The sequence below is a fragment of the Mytilus trossulus genome, unplaced genomic scaffold (assembly GCF_036588685.1).
Source record: "Mytilus trossulus isolate FHL-02 unplaced genomic scaffold, PNRI_Mtr1.1.1.hap1 h1tg000158l__unscaffolded, whole genome shotgun sequence".
Classification (NCBI taxonomy): Eukaryota; Metazoa; Mollusca; class Bivalvia; order Mytilida; family Mytilidae; genus Mytilus; species Mytilus trossulus.
Window position 1 is genome coordinate 1,475,566 of NW_026963304.1, and position 27,746 is coordinate 1,503,311.

A 27,746-nucleotide genomic window follows, 5' to 3' on the forward strand; every position below is an offset into this window, starting at 1 on the left:
CTATTTGTCACCGTCACCCACAACCTTAGCACCTATAACCTCAGCACCGTCACCCACACCCTTAGCACCTTCACCGACACCCTGAGCACCGTCACCGACAAGCCTTAGCACCGTCACCGACACCCTTAGCACCAGCACAGACAACCTTAAATTAAAACAAAGGTAACGTTCAATAAGCTACATATTCCAGCATTTATTAAAGTTTGTCACTACCCATTCTTGTCGACCAAACACGCCGTCGTTTCTGTTGTTGTTTTGGTATTTATACTTTCGACTGACCAATGACAGAGCTTGTTACATATTGTTTACCAATCGGCAACCATGGATCATGTTAGGGAAACTCCCGTAATGTTGATACTGTTTGTAAACAACGATTGATCTTCATCAATAAAGATGGGTTTCGACTTTAAATTTATTAGTAGATCATTAGAACAGTTTTATTTGAGTTTATTGTATAATAAGGTAACTACCGCGAAAATACGGAATCAGTACGTGAACTAAAACTTCTTAACAAACTAACATACACAAATCTGTCGTATCATGAAAACAACAGCCAAAATAACAATGACAAGTTTTACACTACTTGTAACATTAGACATCTCACTAACATCTATCGTTTTATCCTCAATAATTTCGAGAAACTATACAGACATAGGTTTACTATAAAAAGGGGGGAATGTCGGCATTACAATATTTCATGTAAATGCATTTCAAAACGGAATAAAATGTAGCCGTTTTGCAAAATTGCAAACGAAGGCATTTAATCCACCTAAGTCCAAATATTTATGATGAGATGTTTAAGCAAAATATCAAAATAACATTTCAAGACGTCATTATTATTTGGATTATATTGACCAAAGAGCAAAGGAGTAGGTCCGGTTAGGACCGATTTTGGCCTCAAATTTCAGGTTCATCTGACGAAAGATATTGATCACTTATTTTATTTGATTCAATTAATTTATGTGAAAGATTTTAACTAATTTAGTCATTAAAAACGCTCCGATTCAAGCTCAAATATGAAAAATCTACCAAATATGCTGAAAAATGTCACTTTTAAGATGTTTTTTGGCGAAAATGAAAGTGGCCGCATCCGTGTTCATCCTCAACCTTTATATATGTTATGTATTATCATCAAATACAACTTACATTTAAATATTATGGATGAACACGAATGCGGCCACTTTCGTTTTACATGAAAACCGTCTAAAATTTAACCAAAATGCTAGAATTGTGAAGATTTCAGTAATTTAGCATGTCAGACTTAATGGTGCTAGTACTCGATATATGTACATCGTATTGTCAAAAACAGTCACATAATGGAAGGGCAGACACTAAAATTACTGAACTGATAGATTGATATGTTTTCCTTCCGAGGTAATTTTGTTTTTTAAATCAGAGATTATGCATTTTTTTCATCCAACTTGAAATATACCCATGTCGTCTACTTGATATCTAATTGTTCTGCTAAACTATGTACTAGATAAATTGAAAACTTATGCAAATGGTGTTTTTAAAATAAAACACTTCGTAATTGAGAAGAAAATTGTAATTTTGTTTGTTTCTTTTAACTTTTAACTTTTTTGTCACTAAAGTAAACATTACAGTACACATTCATCACCTTCTCTAGCAAAGAGCTTCGATTCTTTTGTTCTATTTCAACCGGGTTTCCGACTGTAAATAATATATCAATGCTGGTCGTAGGCATCGTTAACATAATCATCCTGATCAACGGATCACCAAAGGCCATTTCTTCATAGGAAACAACGTCTGTTTACAAAATATTTTGTACACAGGTTGATAATTTTGTATTGGACAAATTTTTTTTTGAATGAACCCTACTCTTCAAGTATAAAGACACAGAGTAACGTTCGTCGTATCATGATTTCAAAGCTTTCAACATCGATTTCAAACAAATGCTTTGAAACTCTGAGTGTTCATGTCAAACGCTCACGTGATACAAAACGGACAAGACCTCATACAGGAAAGATAAAACCCGAGGATTCCGGTAAAAAAGTTTTGAGCGGGAAATACAAATATAAGATTTTTTGTAGGAACGGAAAAATAAAATAAAATCTTGCTGGTAAATACAAATAAAAGATTTTCAGGCGGAACGAATTTATAGGGTCGGTCGGTAAAGGGCAAACAAACAATATTTTAATTTAAGCCTCATCAATACAATGCAATTAGTTGGATAAAGTCGTACAGTAAACATGTTGTCATTCTGCAATTCCTAGAGTGGGGTATAATCATGAAAATGTGTTAAAACTAATGAAATAAAAGTCAATAAAAATTACCTTCTCTCTCTTGTCCAGCAGTGTCACCTGGAGATTTCTCTGACATGACAGTCTGAAAAATGAGTAATATGCACTGTAAATATATTTTTAATCATATCACTTGTAGAACTATTAAAATTTTAAGTTATAAACCACATAGAAATAACTAGAGGCTCTAAAGAGCCTGTGTCGCTCACCTTGGTCTATGTGCATATTAAACAAAGGACACAAATGGATTCATGACAAAATTGTATTTTGGTGATGGTGATGTGTTTGAAGTTCTTACTTTACTGAATGATTTTGCTTCTTACAATTATATCTATCATGAACTTTGCCCATTAGTAACAGAGAACTATATTTGGTAAAAATTTACATAAATTTACCAAATTAATGAAAATTGTTAAAAATTGACTATAAAGGGCAATAACTCCTTAAGGGGTCAATTGACCATTTAGGTCATGTTGACTTATTTGTAGATCTTACTTTGCTGAACATTATTGCTGTTTACAGTTTATCGCTATCTATAATAGTATTCAAGATAACCAAAAACGGCAAAATTTCTTTAAAAATTACCAATTGGAGGGCAACAACCCAACAACCAGTTGTCCAATTCATCTGAAAAATTCAGGGCAGATAGATATTGACTTGATTAACAATTTAACTTCTTGTCAGATTTGCTCTAGATGCTTTGGTTTCATAGTTATAAGCAAAAAACTGCATTTTACCCCTATGTTCTATTTTTAGCCGTGGCGGCCATCTTGGTTGAATGGCCAGGTCATCGGACACATTTTTCAAACTAGATACCCCAAAGATGATTGTGGCATAGTAGTTTCAGTGGAGATTTTGTAAAAGATTACTTAGATTTATGAAAAATGGTTAAAGATTGACTATAAAGGGCAATAACTCCTAAAGGGGTCAACTGACCATTTTGGTCATGTTGACTTATTTGTAGATCTTACTTTGCTGAACATTATTGCTGTTTACAATTTATCTCTATCTATAATAATATTCAAGATAATAACCAAAAACAGCAAAATTTCCTCAAAATTACCAATTCAGGGGCAGCAACCCAACAACTGATTGACCGATTCATCTGAAAATTTCAGGGCAGATAGTTCTTGACCTGATAAACATTTTTATCCCATGTCAGATTTCCTCAAAATGCTTTGGTTTTTGAGTTATAAGCCAAAAACTGCATTTTACCCCTATGTTCTATTTTTAGCGGTAACGGCCATCTTGGTTGGTTGACCAGGTCACGCCACACATTTTTTAAACTAGATACCCCAAAGATGATTGTGGCCAAGTTTGGATTAATTTGGCCAAGTAGTTTCAGAGGAGAAGATTTTTGTAAAAGATTACTTAAATTTACGAAAAATGGTTAAAAATTGACTATGAAGGGCAATAACTTCTAAACGGGTCAACTGACCATTTTGGTCATGTTGACTTATTTGTAGATCTTACTTTGCTGAACATTATTGCTTTTTACAGTTTATCTCTATCTATAATAATATTCAAGATAATAACCAAAAACAGCAAAATTTCCTCAAAATTACCAATTCAGGGGCAGCAACCCAACAACCGATTGACCGATTCATCTGAAAATTTTAGGGCAGATAGATATTGACCCGATAAACATTTTTATCCCATGTCAGATTTCCTCAAAATGCTTTGGTTTTTGAGTTATAAGCCAAAAACTGCATTTTACCCCTTTGTTCTATTTTTAGCCGTGGCGGCCATCTTGGTTGGTTGACCAGGTCACGCCACACATTTTTTAAACTAGATACCCCAAAGATGATTGTGGCCAAGTTTGGATTAATTTGGCCAAGTAGTTTCAGAGGAGAAGATTTTTGTAAAAGATTACTTTAATTAACGAAAAATGGTTAAAAATTGACTATAAAGGGCAATAACTCCTAAACGGGTCAACTGACCATTTTGGTCATGTTGACTTATTTGTAGATCTTACTTTGCTGAACATTATTGCTGTTTACAGTTTATCTCTAACTATAATAATATTCAAGATAATAACCAAAAACAGCAAAATTTCTTCAAAATTACCAATTCAGGGGCAGCAACCCAACAACCGATTGACCGATTCATCTGAAAATTTCAGGGCAGATAGATCTTGACCTGATAAACATTTTTACCCCATGTCAGATTTGCTCTAAATGCTTTGGTTTTTGAGTTATAAGCCAAAAACTGCATTTTACCCCTATGTTCTATTTTTAGCCGTGGCGGCCATCTTGGTTGGTTGACCAGGTCACGCCACACATTTTTTAAACTAGATACCCCAATGATGATTGTGGCCAAGTTTGGTTTGATTTGGCCCAGTAGTTTCAGAGGAGAAGATTTTTGTAAAAGTTAACGACGACGGACGACGACGACGACGGACGACGGACGACGACGGACGACGACGGACGACGGACGACGGACGCCAAGTGATGAGAAAAGCTCACTTGGCCCTTCGGGCCAGGTGAGCTAAAAATATAATACAAATGCTCCACATTACATGAAACATATTGAACACTTTTTCCTATTTTTCAAGATAAAAGAGAGATATATTTAAAAGTTTAAAGGGAACAGGTTTTTTTGAATTTGTAAAATCCCCTTGCAGGTATTTCTGTCCAAACAAAAATTACACATTATGCAGGAAAAACCTTATTGATCATTTTGACCAAGTGTTAAAGTTTTAAAGATAAAACACAGAAATGAAAATAAACAAGAGGCTCAATCAAACTTGTATCGCTCACTTTGGCATTTTTGCCAAAACTAAATTGAATTCATTACTTGATTGATTGACGGTGGTAAACACAACTTTCAGAATTATTTACTTCATCATTGCGGTAAATTTTTATTGGTGGAGGAAGCCTGAGTAGCCTCGGGTAACCATGGACCTTCGGCTGGTCAATTAAGATTGGAGATGAATGCACCTCACATTAGCTCATTGTCGGAAGCAGTGTAACAAGATTATTTTGTGAATATAGGAGGTATGTAGATCTTGACAATCAGAGCATTTTTGCTCCTGACAGATAGTTTTTCAATCAGTTGTGGTTTTCAAGATAAAAGACAATTAATGATTGATTAATTGTTGGTTCTTTAACATCCATTAGCAAGACAAATACAGTTAATGCATTTGACCCTCATGTTCTATTTATATGGCAGCCATATTTCGTATTTTAAGGCTATAATTCCTTTATCAGTCATCCAGTTGTTAAGGTTGTATCAGCAGTTTTATAGACCGTGCATTTCTGATTATTTTTGCAGTTTCAGTTTAACTTCTTAATCATTGTTTTCACAGATATTGGAAAGCATTATAATTTGTAAAAAAATGTCATTTAAGGTCCATAACTCCTATGGTCCATTGTTTTTGGTCAGGTTGACATTTTTAGATCATGTTATATTGATCTCTTCTGCTTAAAAAAAGAAAACAAGAATTTGCATGTTGGAGACTATTGCATTGCAATACAGCCCCCCCCCCCCCCCCCCACCTGTTAAAATTCATTTTATCAAAACAAAATTATATCTTGATCTATTAATTGTCATGTTGTCAACTATATAACAAATATTACATCAATATCTTCAACCATGACGGAATAAGATGTCGTAAACTGAGTACCTGCGCGAATCCCAAGAACCATAACTCTGCAAACTGATTATCAGAACCAAAACAAAATTTGATCTTGAACTATAACTTGTCAAGGTAACACTATGTACCAAATATCAAATCAATATCTTCAAACATAATAAAAAAAAGCTTTTTGAAAAATTGATTAATTGCATGAATTTTTCAAGTCCAAGGACGAAAACTCAGAACAAATATCCGAACTTGATCTGTAACTTGTCATGGTCAAACTATATACCAAATATCAAATCATAATCTTAAAGCATGACAAAAAAAATGTGTGGAAAACTGATTACTTGCATGACAGGACGATAACTCTTCAAATCAAAGCACCAAAGACGCTGTAGGCAGTTAAGTAAAAAAAAGCAGAGGCAAACTTGGCAGAACTTGCCAGAAGTTAAGACGAATATTGTGGAATAATTGGTGAAAATATTTATCTCGGCTATTTCTCAAGTATTGAATAATGTTTGTACCCTAAAGTTTTCACTATCCAATCCTGCCACTTTCAAAAGTTATGTCCAATTATTTTTTTTAATGTTCAATATCTGTGATTATGCACATACTATACATGCTGTACACTGTCCCATGTAAGGGGAGAGTTTGTGCCTGTCCATATTGAGGACCCAGTAATTTGGTTATTGTTGCTGTATATCATATCCATTTTTCATAATTGTTTTGTACATAAATCAGGCTGCTTTAGTTTTATTGTTTTACATTTGTAATTCCTGGTCTTTTAAAGCTTACTATGCAGTATACATGTAGGTTTTGCTAATATTTACAGGCTGCATGGAGGAATATTCTTATCAGAATAATAATTTCAATAATGGGGTCCAGCAGTGGTGTATGGTTTAATTCAACTATATTCTAGAGTATGAATATGCCATATAATCAGTTTTAGTTGCATCAGCTGGTGCACCTACATTGTATGCACGATCATCAAATCATAGCTGAAACTATCTGAAGTGGTGTAATTTTCTTGTAAGTTATATTACAATATATGCTGATGTTGTTATAATGGCCTAGCAATGAAACAACATTTTTTGGAAGCCTGTACGGTTGCCTAACTATAATTGCTTACTTTCTTCATTTGCATTTTGGTGGATATATATATATAGTTGTCTCATAATGATGCATTGGCTATCATTCCACATCTTCTTATCTTTATAATAATTTTACATGTCTTATCTATAATCAGCTGTTAATGCAGGGACATGTTTTGCCTATTTGTTATTTTGATAATGCAAATAATACAATTAAAATAGAAACGCACTAACATGTAAGATATATTCATTGATATTCAAAGACAATGATCCATGACTGATTGTACAGGGCTGAACAATCCCTATGGAAATAAGATGTGCCAACACTTATACAACTGCTTACCAAATTATTATTATGTTCAAATACCATTGACTTTTCATAAGTTTTCCCCTTTAAACAAACCTTAACACATATCTTATTTCTAAGTCATTCAATGAACAATAATGAGAGGGTGGGGTTATATAATATCCATGGAAATGAAACTTTTAAATACCAATATGTTTGCATACCAAATGGCTTTGACTTAAGATTACTGGTATCTTAAACTGACATAATTATAATAATAACAAAATAATTCAAGTAAACTAGTTAAAAGTTCAAGGTCAATAGATCATGCATATGACTGAGGGGTAAGGACCAAATATCCTCTATGGAACTGAGATGTACTAATACTTCTTCACCTGCATGGCAATCATCATTGACTTACGACGATTGGTTTCCTTCATAGAAAATAATCAAAAGCTTTATGAAATTTCAAAGTAACATAAGTTTCCAAGTAAAAAAAGAATAATTGAGGGGGTAGGGCCAACCGTCCTCAATAGAAATTGAAAGTGACAAAGTTCATACAACTGCAAACCAAATATCATTGACTGTTCACTAGTTGTTCCCCAATAACTGACCTAATCAAACACTAACAGATGTAAACTAAGTTTCAGAGTCAATAGACAAAGGGGACGGGGCTAAATAGTCTGGTAATGAGATATACCTATAGATGCTACCACAATTGCTTACCAAATATCATTGACCTCCCATAAACTAGACCTAATCACAAAATCACAAACTATATTTTTGTAATACATTGTTGATGCTGCCAAAACAACACACCTATATATACATGTATGCCTCTCTTTTTGACTCTGTCATCTTTAATTTTGGCAAGACAAAAATTCCAACAAATTTAATACAAATATTTTGTCCATCTTTTTTAATATTTCTATATTCTAAATTTATTAAATAAATCGATGCTGCATTTACACATAATTTGATATCAATTCGAAACGTTTATTAACATGTTTAATGTCTACTTCAATACGCGTCAAAATCACTACACTGTCCGAATAAGCTGAATTTTTAACTCAATTAATAATATTCATTTGTTGTAATTGCTGGTAATTTTATAAATAATTCCTGTCAGAAAGCTGAATCAAAACTTGTTGTATTAGTCGACACGATTAGACCTGGCATAAACAATCTTCAAAATTGTTCAAATATGTAGATGTACATGTAGGTATATGTAAATATCTTCATAACATCATACATGTAGTAGTCTAGAGTTTCATTGTTGTTGTGGAACTATAGGGGTGAATAGACAATCCAATTGCTACAGAGAATCATGTATTGTACATATACATGTATGTCTTGCCTCTTCTTGTATTAGCCATTGCCAGAGATTGGAATCAAGCTGAAATAAAAACAAATACAAATAGGTATAATATTATTGCTTTAAAATTTTGACATATGGACCATAATTTGCTATTGGGCTCCGTTTCCTATAACTATAGAAAAGTGATAAAAATGTGTATTACTATAAGAAAAGTCGTAACTTCATCTAAAGATGCCATTATTTTTATCAACATACAAGTGTATGCTACTCTTCCCTAGAAAAAAAAATAAAATTTCAAAGATTCTACAACCGTATTTTTGTGTCGTTTCTCGCGTTACTTATTGCTTCCGAAGAGCATAACGCTGACTGATTTATAGATAATCGTGACCGGCAAATTCGTAACTTTTGCTTTCAAATAACAAAGAACATCGACCAATAAGAATAGTGAGAAGAAAATGCCGAGAACTATAAGTATTTATGTAGCAGATGTAAGAACAGTGGCGTGATCTTTCTGTCCGATTTCGTAACACAATTTTTAGATGATGTAATCTGCTTTGTTGTAATAGAATTCTTTAAAACAATATGCAAACATGAACTCTCGCGAGATGTTCAAACAGGTAAATCCGAGATGATTTACATTCTTGTTTTGATCTTCGTAATAATTAAATAAGAAAATTACGTTGTCGTTATGCGTTACATTTCACACGAAACAGAAGTCCAGTTATTTATTAAAATTGTTTTTGTCCTTAAGTTCTAACCATTTCCGGTCATACGTGAAACACGTGACTAACATGTGATAACGCCATTACGGCCGGATGTACAAATTTACTAGGTCTAAACATTGTTTTTGTTTCCAACGGGATGTTAGCAAACATAATCTGTAGACTTGTTTCGTCTTGTTAAAAGAGAAAAATACAATTGTCAAAGAGATTGCGCCGGTGGTCTGTTATTTTTCCTATGTGCATAATGTTACATACGATCCTGTGTGAAAATAAATGCCCAATGACTTGACAAAATCGATTTCATATTTATTTCATATTTGACAGACGTTAGAACACACTTCGTTTCCCGATAATGACGTGAAGAGTCCTTGGAAAAATCAATTGAAATTACGTCTCTTATCATTGTACCAATGCTCATTGGATTGATTTAACTTCAGCAGTAAATATTACTGGATATTTTAGGTGAATAAATATATATTAATAACAAATACGTGTTAATATACCGTTACACTTAGAATGTACAAAGTTGGAATCCTGTCACAGTTTTTAATTATTATTTTTTATTCATGTTCTGCAAACACTTATCAGAAACGCAATAAACTTGTCAAAGGAGAAGTAAACTTTTACCATGCATGACTTGGAAGGAAGTACTTTATTGATTTTAGCCCACTAAAGTAGGTTAAAATGTGGAAACCATGTAGATGGTGTACAGGTCAAAAGTATCACATTGTGACTATTTTAAAGATTTTAATTCCAAGTTAAAAGTTTTTTTCTTTACTGGATTTAAAGAATGTTACATTGCCAATGATTTGGAATAAATTGTATATAACTGGAATATCAAAACCAAATATAAATACATTTTTTTTGCTTAAACATCAAGATACAACGATTACGGTATCCTGTATCAATGGAGAAAATATGGAAAATTCTGAATAAATTGTACTAATTGTTTTCAAAACAAGCACATATTTAGGAGTTCTATAATACTGTTACATTTAAGATGGATTTTAAGAAAAAGTATACTGTTCAGATTATTTTAAGCAGATTTTGCAATAAAATAAAACTAAAAAAAATGCTTTTGGTTTCTTATGGTTTCCTGTCAGGTTTAAAAAAAACTTTAATATAACATTGAAAATAGATTTTAAATATTAACATGAAGCAAGTAACACTAGTAATGGTGTTTATTTATGCCTTTTGAGTTACACATGTAACAGTCTGTAACACCAAAGCCTTAACTAAAAACACGATAAAGGAAACCATCTTGAAATTACCTTGACATCGACAAAATCTATAAATACGTATTCAAATGAGGTCCCGATTTAAATTACAAAGGCCCTGATCGAGTATAATGGGGTTTTACACAATACATACCAAGTACGGAGAGACACGATGACTTATATAATAACATCAGCTTGCATTAAATAATAAAATAAAATACTTATCCTCATACAATGTACAAATAAAATAATCAAGTACAAATTCAAGACTTATACAGAGAGGAAGTAAGTCAATGCTTTTCTTCTTCTTCTTTCGTAATTCCCTCCTGCTTTTAAAAATATTTACCTTTATTAGGATGGAATCCACCAAATTCAACAGCGTCACTGATTAAAAATAGCCGCAAAATAATATCCATGCGCCATTTGGCAAATTTTAAGGCCTTCATTACAAACATTTTCAGCGATGAAATTATTCTTACAATAGTTTACTTACATCTTCATCAAAAGCACAGAGGATAAAAAGCTTTGCAAAACTTTTTTATTAGCACTTTTTCAAATGGGGAACATCAACTGTTTTGGGAAAATCGACGATCATTTAAGGTAATCTTCCTTATATTTATGTTTTTTCATAATAAAAAGTGTGAAAAAAATGTCTGATTAGTTATAAAGTTTCTACCAGACCTGCCAGATCAGACCAATGGCACTTTTTTCAAAAAAATCCCAGGGGGAACCCAAATCCAGGGTGCTCGCATAAGGCAGCTTAACTGCCTAAAAATCATCAGATAGATCTGTAATTTTGTCATGGTAAACTATATACCAAATATTAAATCAAAATCTTAAATATAAACAAGAGTACACACGCTGAAATGTCTCGCCTTCTTTACTTATCATTGATCTTATGTTGATAGTCCTAAGTATAAAGCTTTATTAAAAACTGTCACATAAACTTAACATTAACCAAGATAACTAAACATAGACCAATGAACCATGAAAATGAGGTCAAGGTCAGATGAACCATGCCAGGCAGACATGTACAGCTAACAATGCTTCCATACAACAAATATAGTTGACCTATTACTTATAGTTTAAGAAAAATAGACCAAAACACAAAAACTTAACACTGAGCAATGAACTGTGAAAATGAGGTCAAGGTCAAATAAAACCTCCGCGACTGACATATAGATCATAAAATATTTCCATACACCAAATATAGTTGACCTATGGCATATAGTATTAGATAAAAAGACCAATACTCAAAAACTTAACTCCTATATTTGAATAGCCCATCCACTGTTGAGATTGTCCAGATTGGAACGTAACATCCGTACTTTTGTACTTGTTCATTTTTTGACGTCATATTATCATGTGACAACTACGTTGGTGGAAATACATTTGTTGTATATGAATATAATGGCTAAACAGTTGTCTTTACATACATTGTCTTAATTATCATCTATATACAATCCCTCCTATATCTATATAGCCCATACACACCCTTCTATATCTGTATATCCATCCACACCCTCTTATATCTGTATACCCCATCCTTACCATCCTATATCTGTAAACCCCATCCACACCCTTCTCTATCTGTATAGTCCATACACACCCGCCTCTATCTGTATAGTCCATACACACCCGCCTATATCTGTAACCCCATCCACACCCTTCTATATCTGTATATCCTATCCACACCCTCCTATATATGTATATCCCATCCACACCCTTCTATATCTGTATATCCCAACCACAGTGACACCCTCCTATATGGGACAACATCCCTAATGCGCCTCGAAATGAGGAACTCAAAAGTCACGTGTAAAGAAAAAATCTCTGTGTAGTGATATTGGACATGTTTCTATTTTTAACAAATGACTGAACTTAATCATTTGTGGTGATTAGGAAAGTAGAGGAACATATAATAAATGTGCAAAAAACTATGAAGCTATTGAATGTGTTCAAAGTATTAAATTTTCAAAGAACTTATTGTGTTAAAAAGGGGATATTTTACCACAAGGAGTCGCATCACAAAAGGATGTTCGGGGTTTGCTAATTTACGGAAAAAGTAATCTCACTTCGTACCCCGAAAATTTAACCACATATGTGAAAATGTCACAGCTTCGAAACGAGCTATCATACATATCCAAGTTTACAATATGGACTGATCTACAGGAAAAAACGTTACCATTACCGCCTAGCTATGTAAAAACAATTAAAGATATTGAGCCAATTTACAAAAAGATTAATCAAAATTTGTCAGAGTGATCTATGGATGATTTCACCTGGTACACCCGGGAAAATTGTGAAAATGATGGTAAGTATTTTTTTATTTATACCTAGATATCCCAGATGATTTTAGACGTATAGATCATAAAATATTTCCATACACCAATTATAGTTGACCTTCATGGCATATAGTATTCGATAAAAAGACCAATACTCAAAAACTTAACTTTGACCACTCAACCATGAAAATGAGGTCAAGGTCAGACATGTACACCTTACAATCATTCCATACAACAAATATAGTAGATCTATTGCATAAAGTATGAGAAAAACAGACCAAAACACAAAAACTTAACTATAACCACTGAACCATGAAAATGAGGTCAAGGTCAGATGAATCCTGCAAGTTGGACATGTACACCTTACAGTCCTTCCATACACCGAATATACTAGCCCTATTGCTTATAGTATCTGAGATATGGACTTGACCACCAAAACTTAACCTTGTTCACTGATCCATGAAATGAGGTCGAGGTCAAGTCTGACGAGCATGAGGACCTTGCAAGGTACCCACATACCAAATATAATTATTCTATTACTTATAATAAGAGAGAATTCAACATTACAAAAAATCTGAACTTTTTTTCAAGTGGTCACTGAACCATGAAAATGAGGTCAAGGACATTTGACATGTGACTGACGGAAACTTCGTAACATGAGGCATCTATATACAAAGTATGAAGCATCCAGGTCTTCCACCTTCTTAAATATAAAGCTTTTAAAAAGTTAGCTAACGCCGCTGCCGCCAGATCACTATCCCTATGTCGAGCTTTCTGCAACAAAAGTTGCAGGCTCGACAGAGATGATGTGGTATGATTGCTAATGAGATATTCGTTCGGCCTAACCAATGTTCCACTACAAAACTTTGTTATAAACAATGTCATAATATCTGTTCCTGTCGGGAAATAAAATCTATATCATTTATTCCGTTAGCAACATATACTGTAATATTTTTTTCCCCTGGAAATAATATTCCAGAATACTTTTTCCATTTGGAACTTATATAATGAAGGAACTTCTATTTCAAGACAGAGACAACTCTTCATAAGAGACCAAATGACACAGAAATTAACAAATGTAGGTCACCGTACAGCCTTCAACAATAAGCAAAGCTATAATAGGCCCCAAAACGACAAATGTAAAACAATTCAAACAAAAAAACTAACGGACTAATTTCTGTCAAAAAAAATGAACGCAAAACAAATAGGTAACACAGCAACAAAAGACAACCACTGGATTACAGGCTTCTGACTTGTGACAGCAATACGAAAAAAATGTGTGGAAACCCAATTGCTGGAGTGAATTTAGGAAGTCCTGCCACATGAAGAACACAAACTCACAACCTGAATGTTAAAAGCCTAGTGATACAGAACTGAGAAGTCAACTAGGTAAAGGATACTTGCAAAGTTTTACGAAGGCAAAGCCTAAAATACATTACAGTTATCTCCATTTTTAAGCATTCTATATAAAATTTAAAAAAAAAAACACAGTTAATTGTCGACATACTGTCTGTGAAAGAATATTATAAATCGAATTTAAAAAACTTGCTCTCGCCTCGTTCACTCTAGAATGAAGTATAAAACATCCATAACTTTTGTTGATTATTGAAGAAATCACATAACAATAAATTGGTGAATTGAAAAATGATGGCTTAGCTAGTTAAAGTCCCCAAATATATGATGTTGTCCAATCAAAATTGTGTTTACAAATTATTGCATTACAATTTAAAATCTTTTTTTCAAGACTAATGTTTAATTGTTTAACGATTTTTCTCCTGAATAATCTTGGTTTTGCAGCATTTGTTTTCTTGGCTTTATATTTCTTTATATTTTGTAATTTATTTTCTTCTTAAAGCATTTGTAATTCAACACTATATTTGTACCTGTAAGTATTCCATCACTTCTTTATACTGTCCTTGCATACATTCTGCTGCTAAGTCGTATGGAGTCTGACCCTGAAATACACATAACAGATAAATCTTTATATTGCTTTCATCTTTTTTATTACAAAGAAGACTTTTTTTAACATATATCTTACAATTAGTAGCTTGGTGGTGTTTTATTTTATTTTTACATATACTAACCATATCATTTTCTTTCATTAAATAAATCTCTTCAGACAACATTCAGATTATTGTTCACAATTTTCTGAAGACTTCAAATAGGCTTTTAACTCTTTTTTTAAAGGATATGAATAAATGCTTCATCTGTCCCCATTTGGTCTTGATTTTTTTTTGCAGTTTGAAGAATGATAAATGCATCCTTATATCTACACAAAGGGTGTGGGATATGGGGGGATTTTATCCTTAACTATCTTTTTACATTTTTTGGACACATTACAAATGTATTATGATTATTGACAGTTCTTTATATTCTTATATTATTCTCTATTCTTTATATTATTGTATCGAATTATTCTATTATTGTATCGAATTATTCTCTATTCATTAACTGTTTGCCTATATCTCGATAAACCCTCTACATCCTCCTATATCTGTATAAACCCATTCACTCCCTCCTGCATTAGTGTACCCATCCACAACCTTCTATATTTGTATACCCAATCCACATCCTCCTATACTTGTATTTCCCACCAACACCCTCTAAAATCTGTATATCCCACTCACACCCTCCTATATATGTATACCCCCTCCCCACCCTCCTATATCTGTATACCCCTTCCCTACCCTCCTATATCTGTATACCCCTTCCCTACCCTTCTATATCTGTATACCCCTTCCCTACTCTCCTATATCTGTAAAACCCCTCAACACCCTCCTATGTCTTTATACCCTATCCAAAGTCTCCTATATTTGAATAGCCCATTCACTGTTGAGATTGTCGCTGGAACGTAACATCCGTACTTTTGTACTTGTTCATTTTTTGACGTCATATTATCATGTGACAACTCCGTGGGTGGAAAACATTTGTTGAATATGAATATAATGGCTAAACAGTTGTCTTTACATACATTGCCTTAATTATCATCTATATACACAGGGGTTAAGAAATCCACTAGCCCGACACCCGGGATTACAACATTTAGACCTCTGGCTACCTAAACTTGTAACCCAATATGCCCGACGGACTAGTAACAAAAAAATCTTGGCGTTTCTAAAATTGAAAAGGGGAAATCCCCTCATCACTTTTCTATCTTAGCCAATCAGATTCGACTACGTCATCCGGGATTTCCAGAATTTAAACTGATTTTGTACAAGTTTTTAAATAGAACAAATAACTCTGGGTGGATCCCGTACTTTCAATATCGATGTGTCTGTACAGGGGGTGGTATTATACATTGCTTATGCAACCTGATTGTACCTCCTTCTGATTAATTTATAGCAATATAAATGTGAATCCCTTTTGACAGCAGAAACCTGATTTTGTCAGATATCAATTTGAAACATGTGCACATTTTATGGACGCCATTTTGTTTTTGTTTACATACTGTGAAGAAGCCTCAAGGTTACAATGTACCAAATGAAATTACATGGGCGCAGCCATTTTATGACGGAACATGACAAAGAGATAAAAATAGATGGCTCTCTGTGATTGGTTGTTATATCATTTTTAGCTCACCTGGCCCGAAGGGCCAAGTGAGCTTTTCTCATCACTTGGCGTCCGTCGTCCGTCGTCCGTCGTCGTCCGTCGTCGTCCGTCGTCGTCGTCCGTCGTCGTTAACTTTTACAAAAATCTTCTCCTCTGAAACTACTGGGCCAAATCAAACCAAACTTGGCCACAATCATCATTGGGGTATCTAGTTTAAAAAATGTGTGGCGTGACCCGGTCAACCAACCAAGATGGCCGCCACGGCTAAAAATAGAACATAGGGGTAAAATGCAGTTTTTGGCTTATAACTCAAAAACCAAAGCATTTAGAGCAAATCTGACATGCGGTAAAAATGTTTATCAGGTCAAGATCTATCTGCCCTGAAATTTTCAGATGAATCGGTCAATCAGTTGTTGGGTTGCTGCCCCTGAATTGGTAATTTTGAAGAAATTTTGCTGTTTTTGGTTATTATCTTGAATATTATTATAGTTAGAGATAAACTGTAAACAGCAATATTGTTCAGCAAAGTAAGATCTACAAATAAGTCAACATGACCAAAATGGTCAGTTGACCCGTTTAAGAGTTATTGCCCTTTATAGTCAATTTTTAACCATTTTTCGTTAATTAAAGTAATCTTTTACAAAAATCTTCTCCTCTGAAACTACTTGGCCAAATTAATCCAAACTTGGCCACAATCATCTTTGGGGTATCTAGTTTAAACTAGAGGCTCTAAAGAGCCTGTGTCGCTCACCTTGGTCTATGTGCATATTAAACAAAGGACACAAATGGATTCATGACAAAATTGTATTTTGGTGATGGTGATGTGTTTGAAGTTCTTACTTTACTGAACGATTTTGCTTCTTACAATTATATCTATCATGAACTTTGCCCATTAGTAACAGAGAACTATATTTGGTAAAAATTTACATAAATTTACCAAATTAATGAAAATTGTTAAAAATTGACTATAAAGGGCAATAACTCCTTAAGGGGTCAATTGACCATTTAGGTCATGTTGACTTATTTGTAGATCTTACTTTGCTGAACATTATTGCTGTTTACAGTTTATCGCTATCTATAATAGTATTCAAGATAACCAAAAACGGCAAAATTTCTTTAAAAATTACCAATTGGAGGGCAGAAACCCAACAACCAGTTGTCCAATTCATCTGAAAAATTCAGGGCAGATAGATATTGACTTGATTAAAAATTTAACTTCTTGTCAGATTTGCTCTAGATGCTTTGGTTTTATAGTTATAAGCAAAAAACTGCATTTTACCCCTATGTTCTTTTTTTAGCCGTGGCGGCCATCTTGGTTGAATGGCCAGGTCATCGGACACATTTTTCAAACTAGATACCCCAAAGATGATTGTGGCCTAGTAGTTTCAGTGGAGATTTTGTAAAAGATTACTTAGATTTACGAAAAATGGTTAAAGATTGACTATAAAGGGCAATAACTCCTAAAGGGGTCAACTGACCATTTTGGTCATGTTGACTTATTTGTAGATCTTACTTTGCTGAACATTATTGCTGTTTACAATTTATCTCTATCTATAATAATATTCAAGATAATAACCAAAAACAGCAAAACTTCCTCAAAATTACCAATTCAGGGGCAGCAACCCAACAACCGATTGACCGATTCATCTGAAAATTTCAGGGCAGATAGTTCTTGACCTGATAAACATTTTTATCCCATGTCAGATTTGCTCTAAATGCTTTGGTTTTTGAGTTATAAGCCAAAAACTGCATTTTACCCCTATGTTCTATTTTTAGCAGTGGCGGCCATCTTGGTTGGTTGACCAGGTCACGCCACACATTTTTTAAACTAGATACCCCAAAGATGATTGTGGCCAAGTTTGGATTAATTTGGCCAAGTAGTTTCAGAGGAGAAGATTTTTGTAAAAGATTACTTTAATTTACGAAAAATGGTTAAAAATTGACTATAAAGGGCAATAACTCCTAAACGGGTCAACTGACCATTTTGGTCATGTTGACTTATTTGTAGATCTTACTTTGCTGAACATTATTGCTGTTTACAGTTTATCTCTATCTATAATAATATTCAAGATAATAACCAAAAACAGCAAATTTCCTCAAAATTACCAATTCAGGGGCAGCAACCCAACAACCGATTGACCGATTCATCTGAAAATTTTAAGGCAGATAGATCTTGACCTGATAAACATTTTTATCCCATGTCAGATTTCCTCAAAATGCTTTGGTTTTTGAGTTATAAGCCAAAAACTGCATTTTACCCCTTTGTTCTATTTTTAGCCGTGGCGGCCATCTTGGTTGGTTGACCAGGTCACGCCACACATTTTTTAAACTAGATACCCCAAAGATGATTGTGGCCAAGTTTGGATTAATTTGGCCAAGTAGTTTCAGAGGAGAAGATTTTTGTAAAAGATTACTTTAATTAACGAAAAATGGTTAAAAATTGACTATAAAGGGCAATAACTCCTAAACGGGTCAACTGACCATTTTGGTCATGTTGACTTATTTGTAGATCTTACTTTGCTGAACATTATTGCTGTTTACAGTTTATCTCTAACTATAATAATATTCAAGATAATAACCAAAAACAGCAAAATTTCTCCAAAATTACCAATTCAGGGGCAGCAACCCAACAACCGATTGACCGATTCATCTGAAAATTTCAGGGCAGATAGATCTTGACCTGATAAACATTTTTACCCCATGTCAGATTTGCTCTAAATGCTTTGGTTTTTGAGTTATAAGCCAAAAACTGCATTTTACCCCTATGTTCTATTTTTAGCCGTGGCGGCCATCTTGGTTGGTTGACCGGGTCACGCCACACATTTTTTAAACTAGATACCCCAATGATGATTGTGGCCAAGTTTGGTTTGATTTGGCCCAGTAGTTTCAGAGGAGAAGATTTTTGTAAAAGTTAACGACGACGGACGACGACGACGACGGACGACGGACGACGACGGACGACGACGGACGACGGACGCCGGACGCCAAGTGATGAGAAAAGCTCACTTGGCCCTTCGGGCCAGGTGAGCTAAAAATGTGTGGCGTGACCTGGTCAACCAACCAAGATGGCCGCCACCGCTAAAAATAGAACAAAGAGGTAAAATGCAGTTTTTGGCTTATAACTCAAAAACCAAAGCATTTTGAGGAAATCTGACATGGGATCAGGTCAAGATCTATCTGCCCTAAAATTTTCAGATGAATCGGTCAATCGGTTGTTGGGTTGCTGCCCCTGAATTGGTAATTTTGAGGAAATTTTGCTGTTTTTGGTTATTATCTTAAATATTATTATAGATAGAGATAAATTGTAAACAGCAATAATGTTCAGCAAAGTAAGATCTACAAATAAGTCAACATGACCAAAATGGTCAGTTGACCCATTTAGGAGTTATTGCCCTTTATAGTCAATTTTTAACCATTTTTCGTAAATTAAAGTAATCTTTTACAAAAATCTTCTCCTCTGAAACTACTTGGCCAAATTAATCCAAACTTGGCCACAATCATCTTTGGGGTATCTAGTTTAAAAAATGTGTGGCGTGACCTGGTCAACCAACCAAGATGGCCGCCACCCCTAAAAATAGAACATAGGGGTAAAATGCAGTTTTTGGCTTATAACTCAAAAACCAAAGCATTTTGAGGAAATCCGACATGGGATAAAAATGTTTATCAGGTCAAGAACTATCTGCCCTGAAATTTTCAGATGAATCGGTCAATCGGTTGTTGGGTTGCTGCCCCTGAATTGGTAATTTTGAGGAAATTTTGCTGTTTTTGGTTATTATCTTGAATATTATTATAGATAGAGATAAATTGTAAACAGCAATAATGTTCAGCAAAGTAAGATCTACAAATAAGTCAACATGACCAAAATGGTCAGTTGACCCCTTTAGGAGTTATTGCCCTTTATAATCAATCTTTAACCATTTTTCATAAATCTAAGTAATCTTTTACAAAATCTCCACTGAAACTACTAGGCCACAATCATCTTTGGGGTATCTAGTTTGAAAAATGTGTCCGATGACCTGGCCATTCAACCAAGATGGCCGCCACGGCTAAAAATAGAACATAGGGGTAAAATGCAAATTTTTGCTTATAACTATGAAACCAAAGCATCTAGAGCAAATCTGACAAGAAGTTAAATTGTAAATCAAGTCAATATCTATCTGCCCTGAATTTTTCAGATGAATTGGACAACTGGTTGTTGGGTTGCTGCCCTCCAATTGGTAATTTTTAAAGAAATTTTGCCGTTTTTGGTTATCTTGAATACTATTATAGATAGCGATAAACTGTAAACAGCAATAATGTTCAGCAAAGTAAGATCTACAAATAAGTCAACATGACCTAAATGGTCAATTGACCCCTTAAGGAGTAATTGCCCTTTATAGTCAATTTTTAACAATTTTCATTAATTTGGTAAATTTATGTAAATTTTTACCAAATATAGTTCTCTGTTACTAATGGGCAAAGTTCATGATAGATATAATTGTAAGAAGCAAAATCGTTCAGTAAAGTAAGAACTTCAAACACATCACCATCACCAAAGTACAATTTTGTCATGAATCCATTTGTGTCCTTTGTTTAATATGCACATAGACCAAGGTGAGCGACACAGGCTCTTTAGAGCCTCTAGTTATATTTTTATTCTGGAAAGCATCATGAATGAAGTTTCATGCAAGCACAAATTTGTCCTTAAATGTATATGATGAGGGGCCGGAAATATTTTTTTATGTTGATCAAAATTAGAGAAAATTTTTTGCGAAATCGTAAGGTATCGTGAAAAACCCCAAAATTCACCAAGAAATGCCATGGGACCATATATATTTGAGTGTGGTAAAATCACAAATAGATATCGAGCTTCAATTAGACAACAGCAGTTTTTCCATAATTAGTTTATTAAAAACACCTTTTAAGGAGATAATTGCTAAAAATAGCATTGCCGGCAATGGGGCCACCATTTAGTACTTATATTCTCAAGAACGGTGAACCATGACCTAAACATTAACAGTCTTCAGAAAACTTAAACTTGATGCAATAATATTTCATCAATCATGATTATCTTCCTTGATATTCAAATGAATTCGATTTTTAAAGAAATAAAATTTATAACAAATACAGTTTCAGTTTCGAGACTGTGCTCAGGTTGTAATCTATTTATAGCCCACAATTAGCTTACCTGTGTTAAATGTAAATATTGACAATACTGTACATCATTTATAAAACAATTATAAAAGACTCAAACTATGGATGGTGATATTTATGTAAAAGAGGGACGAAAGACAAAAGGCAACACAGTCAAACTCATAAATCTAAAACAAACTGACAACGCCATGGCTAAAAATGAAAAAGACAAACAGACAAACAATAGTACACATGACACAACATAGAAAACTAAAGAATAAATTTGTAAAGGTCATTAAATCTATTTTAATAAATAGAATTTAAAAACTGAAAACAAATATGAGCATTAGATAATTAACCAGCTGATAATTCTTTTACACAAACTGATGATGTACAAAAATGTACCTGATAAAAACCCCTTCAATCCTAGCTTTTATATACCCATGTATAGCAGTGGTCAAGACTTGTATCATCTCCAGATTTGGTCAACTCATTATATCAGAATATTCAGTGAATATTCAATTATCGATTAATTGAATATATCTACTAATGGGATATTTTTTGCTGACATAAGTTTTGGGTATCCAATTTGCAAAAATCTACTGTACAATGGATACAAATTGTTATGTTTATAGAATTCATTGTTATTGCAGCAAACTCTGAAATTGTAAGGCATTCTAGGGCTAGCAGGTAAGTTTTGTTGGACTTGTAGTTCTTCCAACAGGGCTAGTAAAATCCTGCTACCAATAAGCCCTGAGCTAGTGAGCTATAACAAAATTTCTTAACCCCTGATACACACCCTCCTATTTCTATATAGCCCATATACACCCTTCTATATCTGTATATCCATCCACACCCTCTTATATCTGTATACCCCATCCTTACCCTCCTATATCTGTAAACACCATCCACACCCTTCTCTATCTGTATAGTCCATACACACCGGCCTATATCTGTAACCCCATCCACACCCTCCTATATCTGTATATCCCATCCACACCCTTCTATATCTGTATATCCCATCCACACCCTTCTATATCTGTATATCCCATCTACACCCTCCTATATATGTATATCCCATCCACACCCTACTATATCTGTATATCCAATCCACACCCTTCTATATTTGTATATCCCATCCACACCCTCCTATATATGTTTAGTCCATACACACCCTCCTATATATGTATACCCATAAACACCCTCCTATATGTATACCCCATCCAATCCTCCTATATATGTATACCCCATCCATACCCTCCTATATCTGTATACTCCATCCACACCCTCCAGTATACCCCCTCCACACCCTCCTATATCTGTAAACCCCATCCACACCCTCCTATATATGTATACCCCATCCACAACCTCCTTTAACTGTATACCCCATCCACAACCTCCTATATCTGTAAACCACCTCCACTACCTTCTGTATCTGTACACCCCTTCCCTACCCTCCCAAATATGTATACCCTCTCCACACCCTCCTATATATGTATAACCCATCCACACCCTTCTATACCTGTATACCCCAACCACACTCTCCTATATCTGTTTACCCCATCCCCACCTTGCTATATCTGTATACCCCATCAACACCCTTCTATATCTGTATACCCTTTCCACACCCTCCTATGTCTGCATACCCTATCCACACCCTCCTATGTCGGTATACCCTATCCACACCCTCCTATGTCTGTATACCCTATCCACACCCTCATATGTCTGTATACCCTATCCACACCCTCCTATATCTGTATACCCTATCCACACCCTTCTGTCTGTATACCTTATCCACACCCTCCTATGTCTGTATACCCTATCCACACCCTCCTATGTTTGTATACCCTATCCACACCCTCCTATATCTGTATACCCAATTCACACTCTCCTATATCTGTATACCCTATCCATCATCTCCTATTTCTGTATACTCCATCCACACCCTCCTATATATGTATACCCCATCCACACTGTCCTATATCTGTTCCCAATCCATCTCCTATTTCTGTATACTCCATCCACACCCTCCTATATATGTATACCCCATCCACACTGTCCTATATCTGTTCCCAATCCACACCCTCCTTATACATGAATACTGAATCCACACCCTCCTATATCTGTATATTGTTATTTTACAGTATTTCATGGTTTTTAGTGTTTACATTGATATTGTATAAATAAGGAAATTAACAAATATGAAAACAGGAATTTGAAGAAATTTCCAGTTGTCATATGAGTATCTATTTCAAATAATTGAACTAAATTTTTTGAAACTGCCAATAATATGAAATAAATAGCCAATTTTTATTTCCCCTCTTTTGAATCATATAAATATTGTCTAGTTAATTTCTTGATTCAAAAAATTATCTGTCAAGTCCCACCTCAAGTCTTTGTTTGCATCTGTTTAAACATTTAAAACACCATGAACACATTGCTTAGAATATTTTGATACCAATTAATAATTTTGTTATAATTGTCAAGACAACAGATTGTTGTTTGACAGTTTATTTACACTGGTTTTAGTCCAATCTTATTGTTTATCCATACACATTTTTGAATAAAAATAAACATTTCTGGTACAACTTATCACCCAAAATGTGCAAGTGGTCTAATTAAAAGCATTAGATGTTGGAAGATTTTGATAAAAATATTATGTTCATGTGTTTTATAGTAAAATTTAACCATCCAAGTCTATAAAACATTTTTATATGTTAAGTCAAATTTAAATAATCATTTGACTTTTGACTATAGCCTTTAAAAAATCCATTTGACCAACCATATCTTATACATCCTTTTAGTGATTCATTACTCAATAGTTGAACACTGGGTATATACTATAAAATATTACCTCATGTGTTTTTACCAAGGGATTGGCACCTCCCTGTTCTACCAGACATCTTGTGGTCTGTAGATATCCCCTCTCAGCAGCTGCATGTAAAGCTGTGTATCCATCGTTCTATAATATAACCAAATAACATGTAAATATTATGGACAATACTGTGTTATCAATATCAATAATATACAACATATCCTACAACTGACATTAAAACTTGTCTGATAAACTGGACAATGTTATATATCACTTGAATCAGTGGTCAAAACTGAATACAATGACCAGTCACACTTGTATTTATGTTGTATTAAAACAATAAATAAACATGTTTTGTTGTGAAATGTCAAAACTTCCATTAAACCTGATATCTTAAAAAAATATTTTTTTCAAGAAATGTGTAAAATAATTATATCAATGGATTCAGTAGAACAAAACAAACAAAATGAGACCCCACTTTATATGATTCATACACATCTTTGTTTCGTTAAAACTGTCTGATTAACAACAGGATTTAGCGTAGATTCGAATTCAGTATAATTGTTCATTTTAATCAAATATTTTTTTTAAGAAACATGAAAAGGAGTAATATTTTCTAATTCAGAACAATAATACGAGTAAAATGAGACCCCACTTGATATATTTATTACAAATATTTGTTCATTAAACTTGTCTAATTAACAACATGATTTAGTGTAGATTAATAGTAATGTGATCAGACTAAGTAGATAACATACATTTGTGATGTCGATCTTACATCCTGTATCAATGAGGAGTTTACAGATCTCCAGGTGTCCTTCCCAGGCAGCCCTCATTAATGCTGTCTCTCCATCATACTGGAATAATACAACTGACATCAAAACTTGTCTGATAAACTGGACAATGTTGTGTAATAAATATAAACAAAATATATATCACATGAATCAGTGGTCAAAACTAAATACAATGACCAGTCACACTTGTATTTATATTGTACATAAACAATAAATAAACATGTTTTGTTGTGAAATGTCAAAACTTCCATTAAACCTGATATCTTAAAAAAATTTTTTTTTGAAGAAATGTGTAAAATAATTATATCAATGGATTCAGTAGAACAAAACAAGTAAAATGAGACCCCACTTTATATGATTCTTACAAATATTTGTTCATTAAAACTGTCTGATTAACAACAGGATGTAGTGTAAATTCAGTATAGTCATTCATTTTAATAAAAAAAAATTTTTTTAAAGAAACACGAAAAAGAATTATAATTTCTGATTCAGAACAATAATACGAGTAAAATGAGACCCCACTTTATATAATTATTACAAATATTTGTTCATTAAAACTGTCTAATTAACAACAGGATTTAGTGTAGATTAATAGTTATGTGATCAGACTAAGTAGATAACATACATTTGTGATGTCGATCTTACATCCTGTATCAATGAGGAGACGACAGATCTCCAGGTGTCCCCACCTGGCAGCCTTCATTAATGCTGTCTGTCCTAACAACTCCTGGAATAATACAACTGACATCAAAACTTGTCTGATAAACTGGACAATGTTGTGTAATAAATATAAACAAAATATATATCTCATGAATCTATGGTCAAAACTGAATAAAATGACCAGTCACACTTGTATTTATATTGTATATAAACAGTAAATAAACATGTTTTGTTGTGAAATGTCAAAACTTCCATTAAACCTGATATCTTAAAAAAATATTTTTTTCAAGAAATGTGTAAAATAATTATATCAATGGATTCAGTAGAACAAAACAAACAAAATGAGACCCCACTTTATATAATTATTACAAATATTTGTTCATTAAAACTGTCTGATTAACAACATGATTTAGTGTAGATTAATAGTAATGTGATCAGACTAAGTAGATAACATACATCTGTGATGTCGATCTTACATCTTCTATCAATGAGGAGACGACAGATCTCCAGGTGTCCTAACCTGGCAGCCCTCATTAATGCTGTCTCTCCCCAACCCTGGAATAATACAACTGACATCAAAACTTGTCTGATAAACTGGACAATGTTATGTAATAAATATAAACAAAATATATATCTCATGAATCAGTGGTCAAAACTGAATAAAATGACCAGTCACACTTGTATTTATATTGTATATAAACAAACAATAAACATGTTTTGTTGTGAAATGTCAAAACTTCCATCAAACCTGATATCTTAAAAAAATATTTTTTTCAAGAAATGTGTAAAATAATTATATCAATGGATTCAGTAGAACAAAACAAACAAAATGAGACCCCACTTTATATGATTATTACAAATATTTGTTTATTAAAACTGTCTGATTAACAACAGGATTTAGTGTAGATTCAGTATTATCATTCATTTTAATAAAATGTTTTTTTTTAAGAAACATGAAAAGGTGTAATATTTTCTAATTCAGAACAATAATATGAGTAAAATGAGACCCCACTTTATATAATTATTACAAATATTTGTTCATTAAACCTGTCTAATTAACAACATGATTTTGTGTAGATTAATAGTAATGTGATCAGACTAAGTAGATAACATACTGGTGTTGTGATGTCGATCTTACATCCTGTATCAATGAGGAGTATACAGATCTCCAGGTGTCCTCCACTGGCAGCCCACATTAATGCTGTCAGTCCTCTATACTGGAATAATACAACTGACATCAAAACTTGTCTGATAAACTGGACAATGTTGTGTAATAAATATAAACTAAATATATATCACATGAATCAGTGGTCAAAACTGAATAAAATGACCAGTCACACTTGTATTTATATTGTATATAAACAATAAATAAACATGGTTTGTTGTGAAATGTCAAAACTTCCATTAAACCTGATATCTTAAAAAAAAGATTTTTTTCAAGAAATGTGTAAAATAATTATATCAATGGATTCAGTAGAACAAAACAAACAAAATGAGACCCCACTTTATATGATTATTACAAATATTTGTTCATTAAACCTGTCTAATTAACAACATGATTTAGTGTAGATTAATAGTTATGTGATCAGACTAAGTAGATAACATACATCTGTGATGTCGATCTTACATCCTGTATCAATGAGGAATCTACAGATCTCCAGGTGTCCTTCCTGGGCAGCCCTCATTAATGCTGTCTCTCCACTACCCTGGAATAATACAACTGACATCAAAACTTGTCTGATAAACTGGACAATGTTGTGTAATAAATATAAACTAAATATATATCACATGAATCAGTGGTCAAAACTGTTTTTTTTGTGAGATGTCAAAACTTCCATCAGAACTGTCATGTTAATTTTTTTTATTTTTTTTTAAGAAATGAATAAAATATTTACATCAATGGATTCATTACAATTCTCTGAGTAAAATGACATCTCACTTTATATAATCCTAACAAGTATTTGTTGATATAATGATTAAATCTGTCTGATTAACATGATTCAGAATAATGATCAATTTTTTTAAAAAGTAACTTTTTCAAAGAAATATAATAATA

General features: G+C 33.4%; 1 protein-coding gene across 1 annotated transcript; it reads right to left on the minus strand.

Annotated features, from left to right (window-relative positions):
- Positions 1 to 27,417, minus strand: LOC134700559 (fibronectin type 3 and ankyrin repeat domains 1 protein-like). The gene is made up of 8 exons (XM_063561938.1): positions 27,318 to 27,417; positions 26,806 to 26,921; positions 26,147 to 26,245; positions 24,276 to 24,383; positions 14,644 to 14,715; positions 2,295 to 2,346; positions 1,608 to 1,767; positions 1 to 145 (listed from the first exon to the last, which is right to left on the minus strand). Exons 1-8 carry the CDS (start codon positions 27,415 to 27,417, stop codon positions 1 to 3), a joined length of 852 nt encoding a protein of 283 aa, XP_063418008.1.
- Between the last annotated feature and the right edge of the window lie 329 nt (positions 27,418 to 27,746).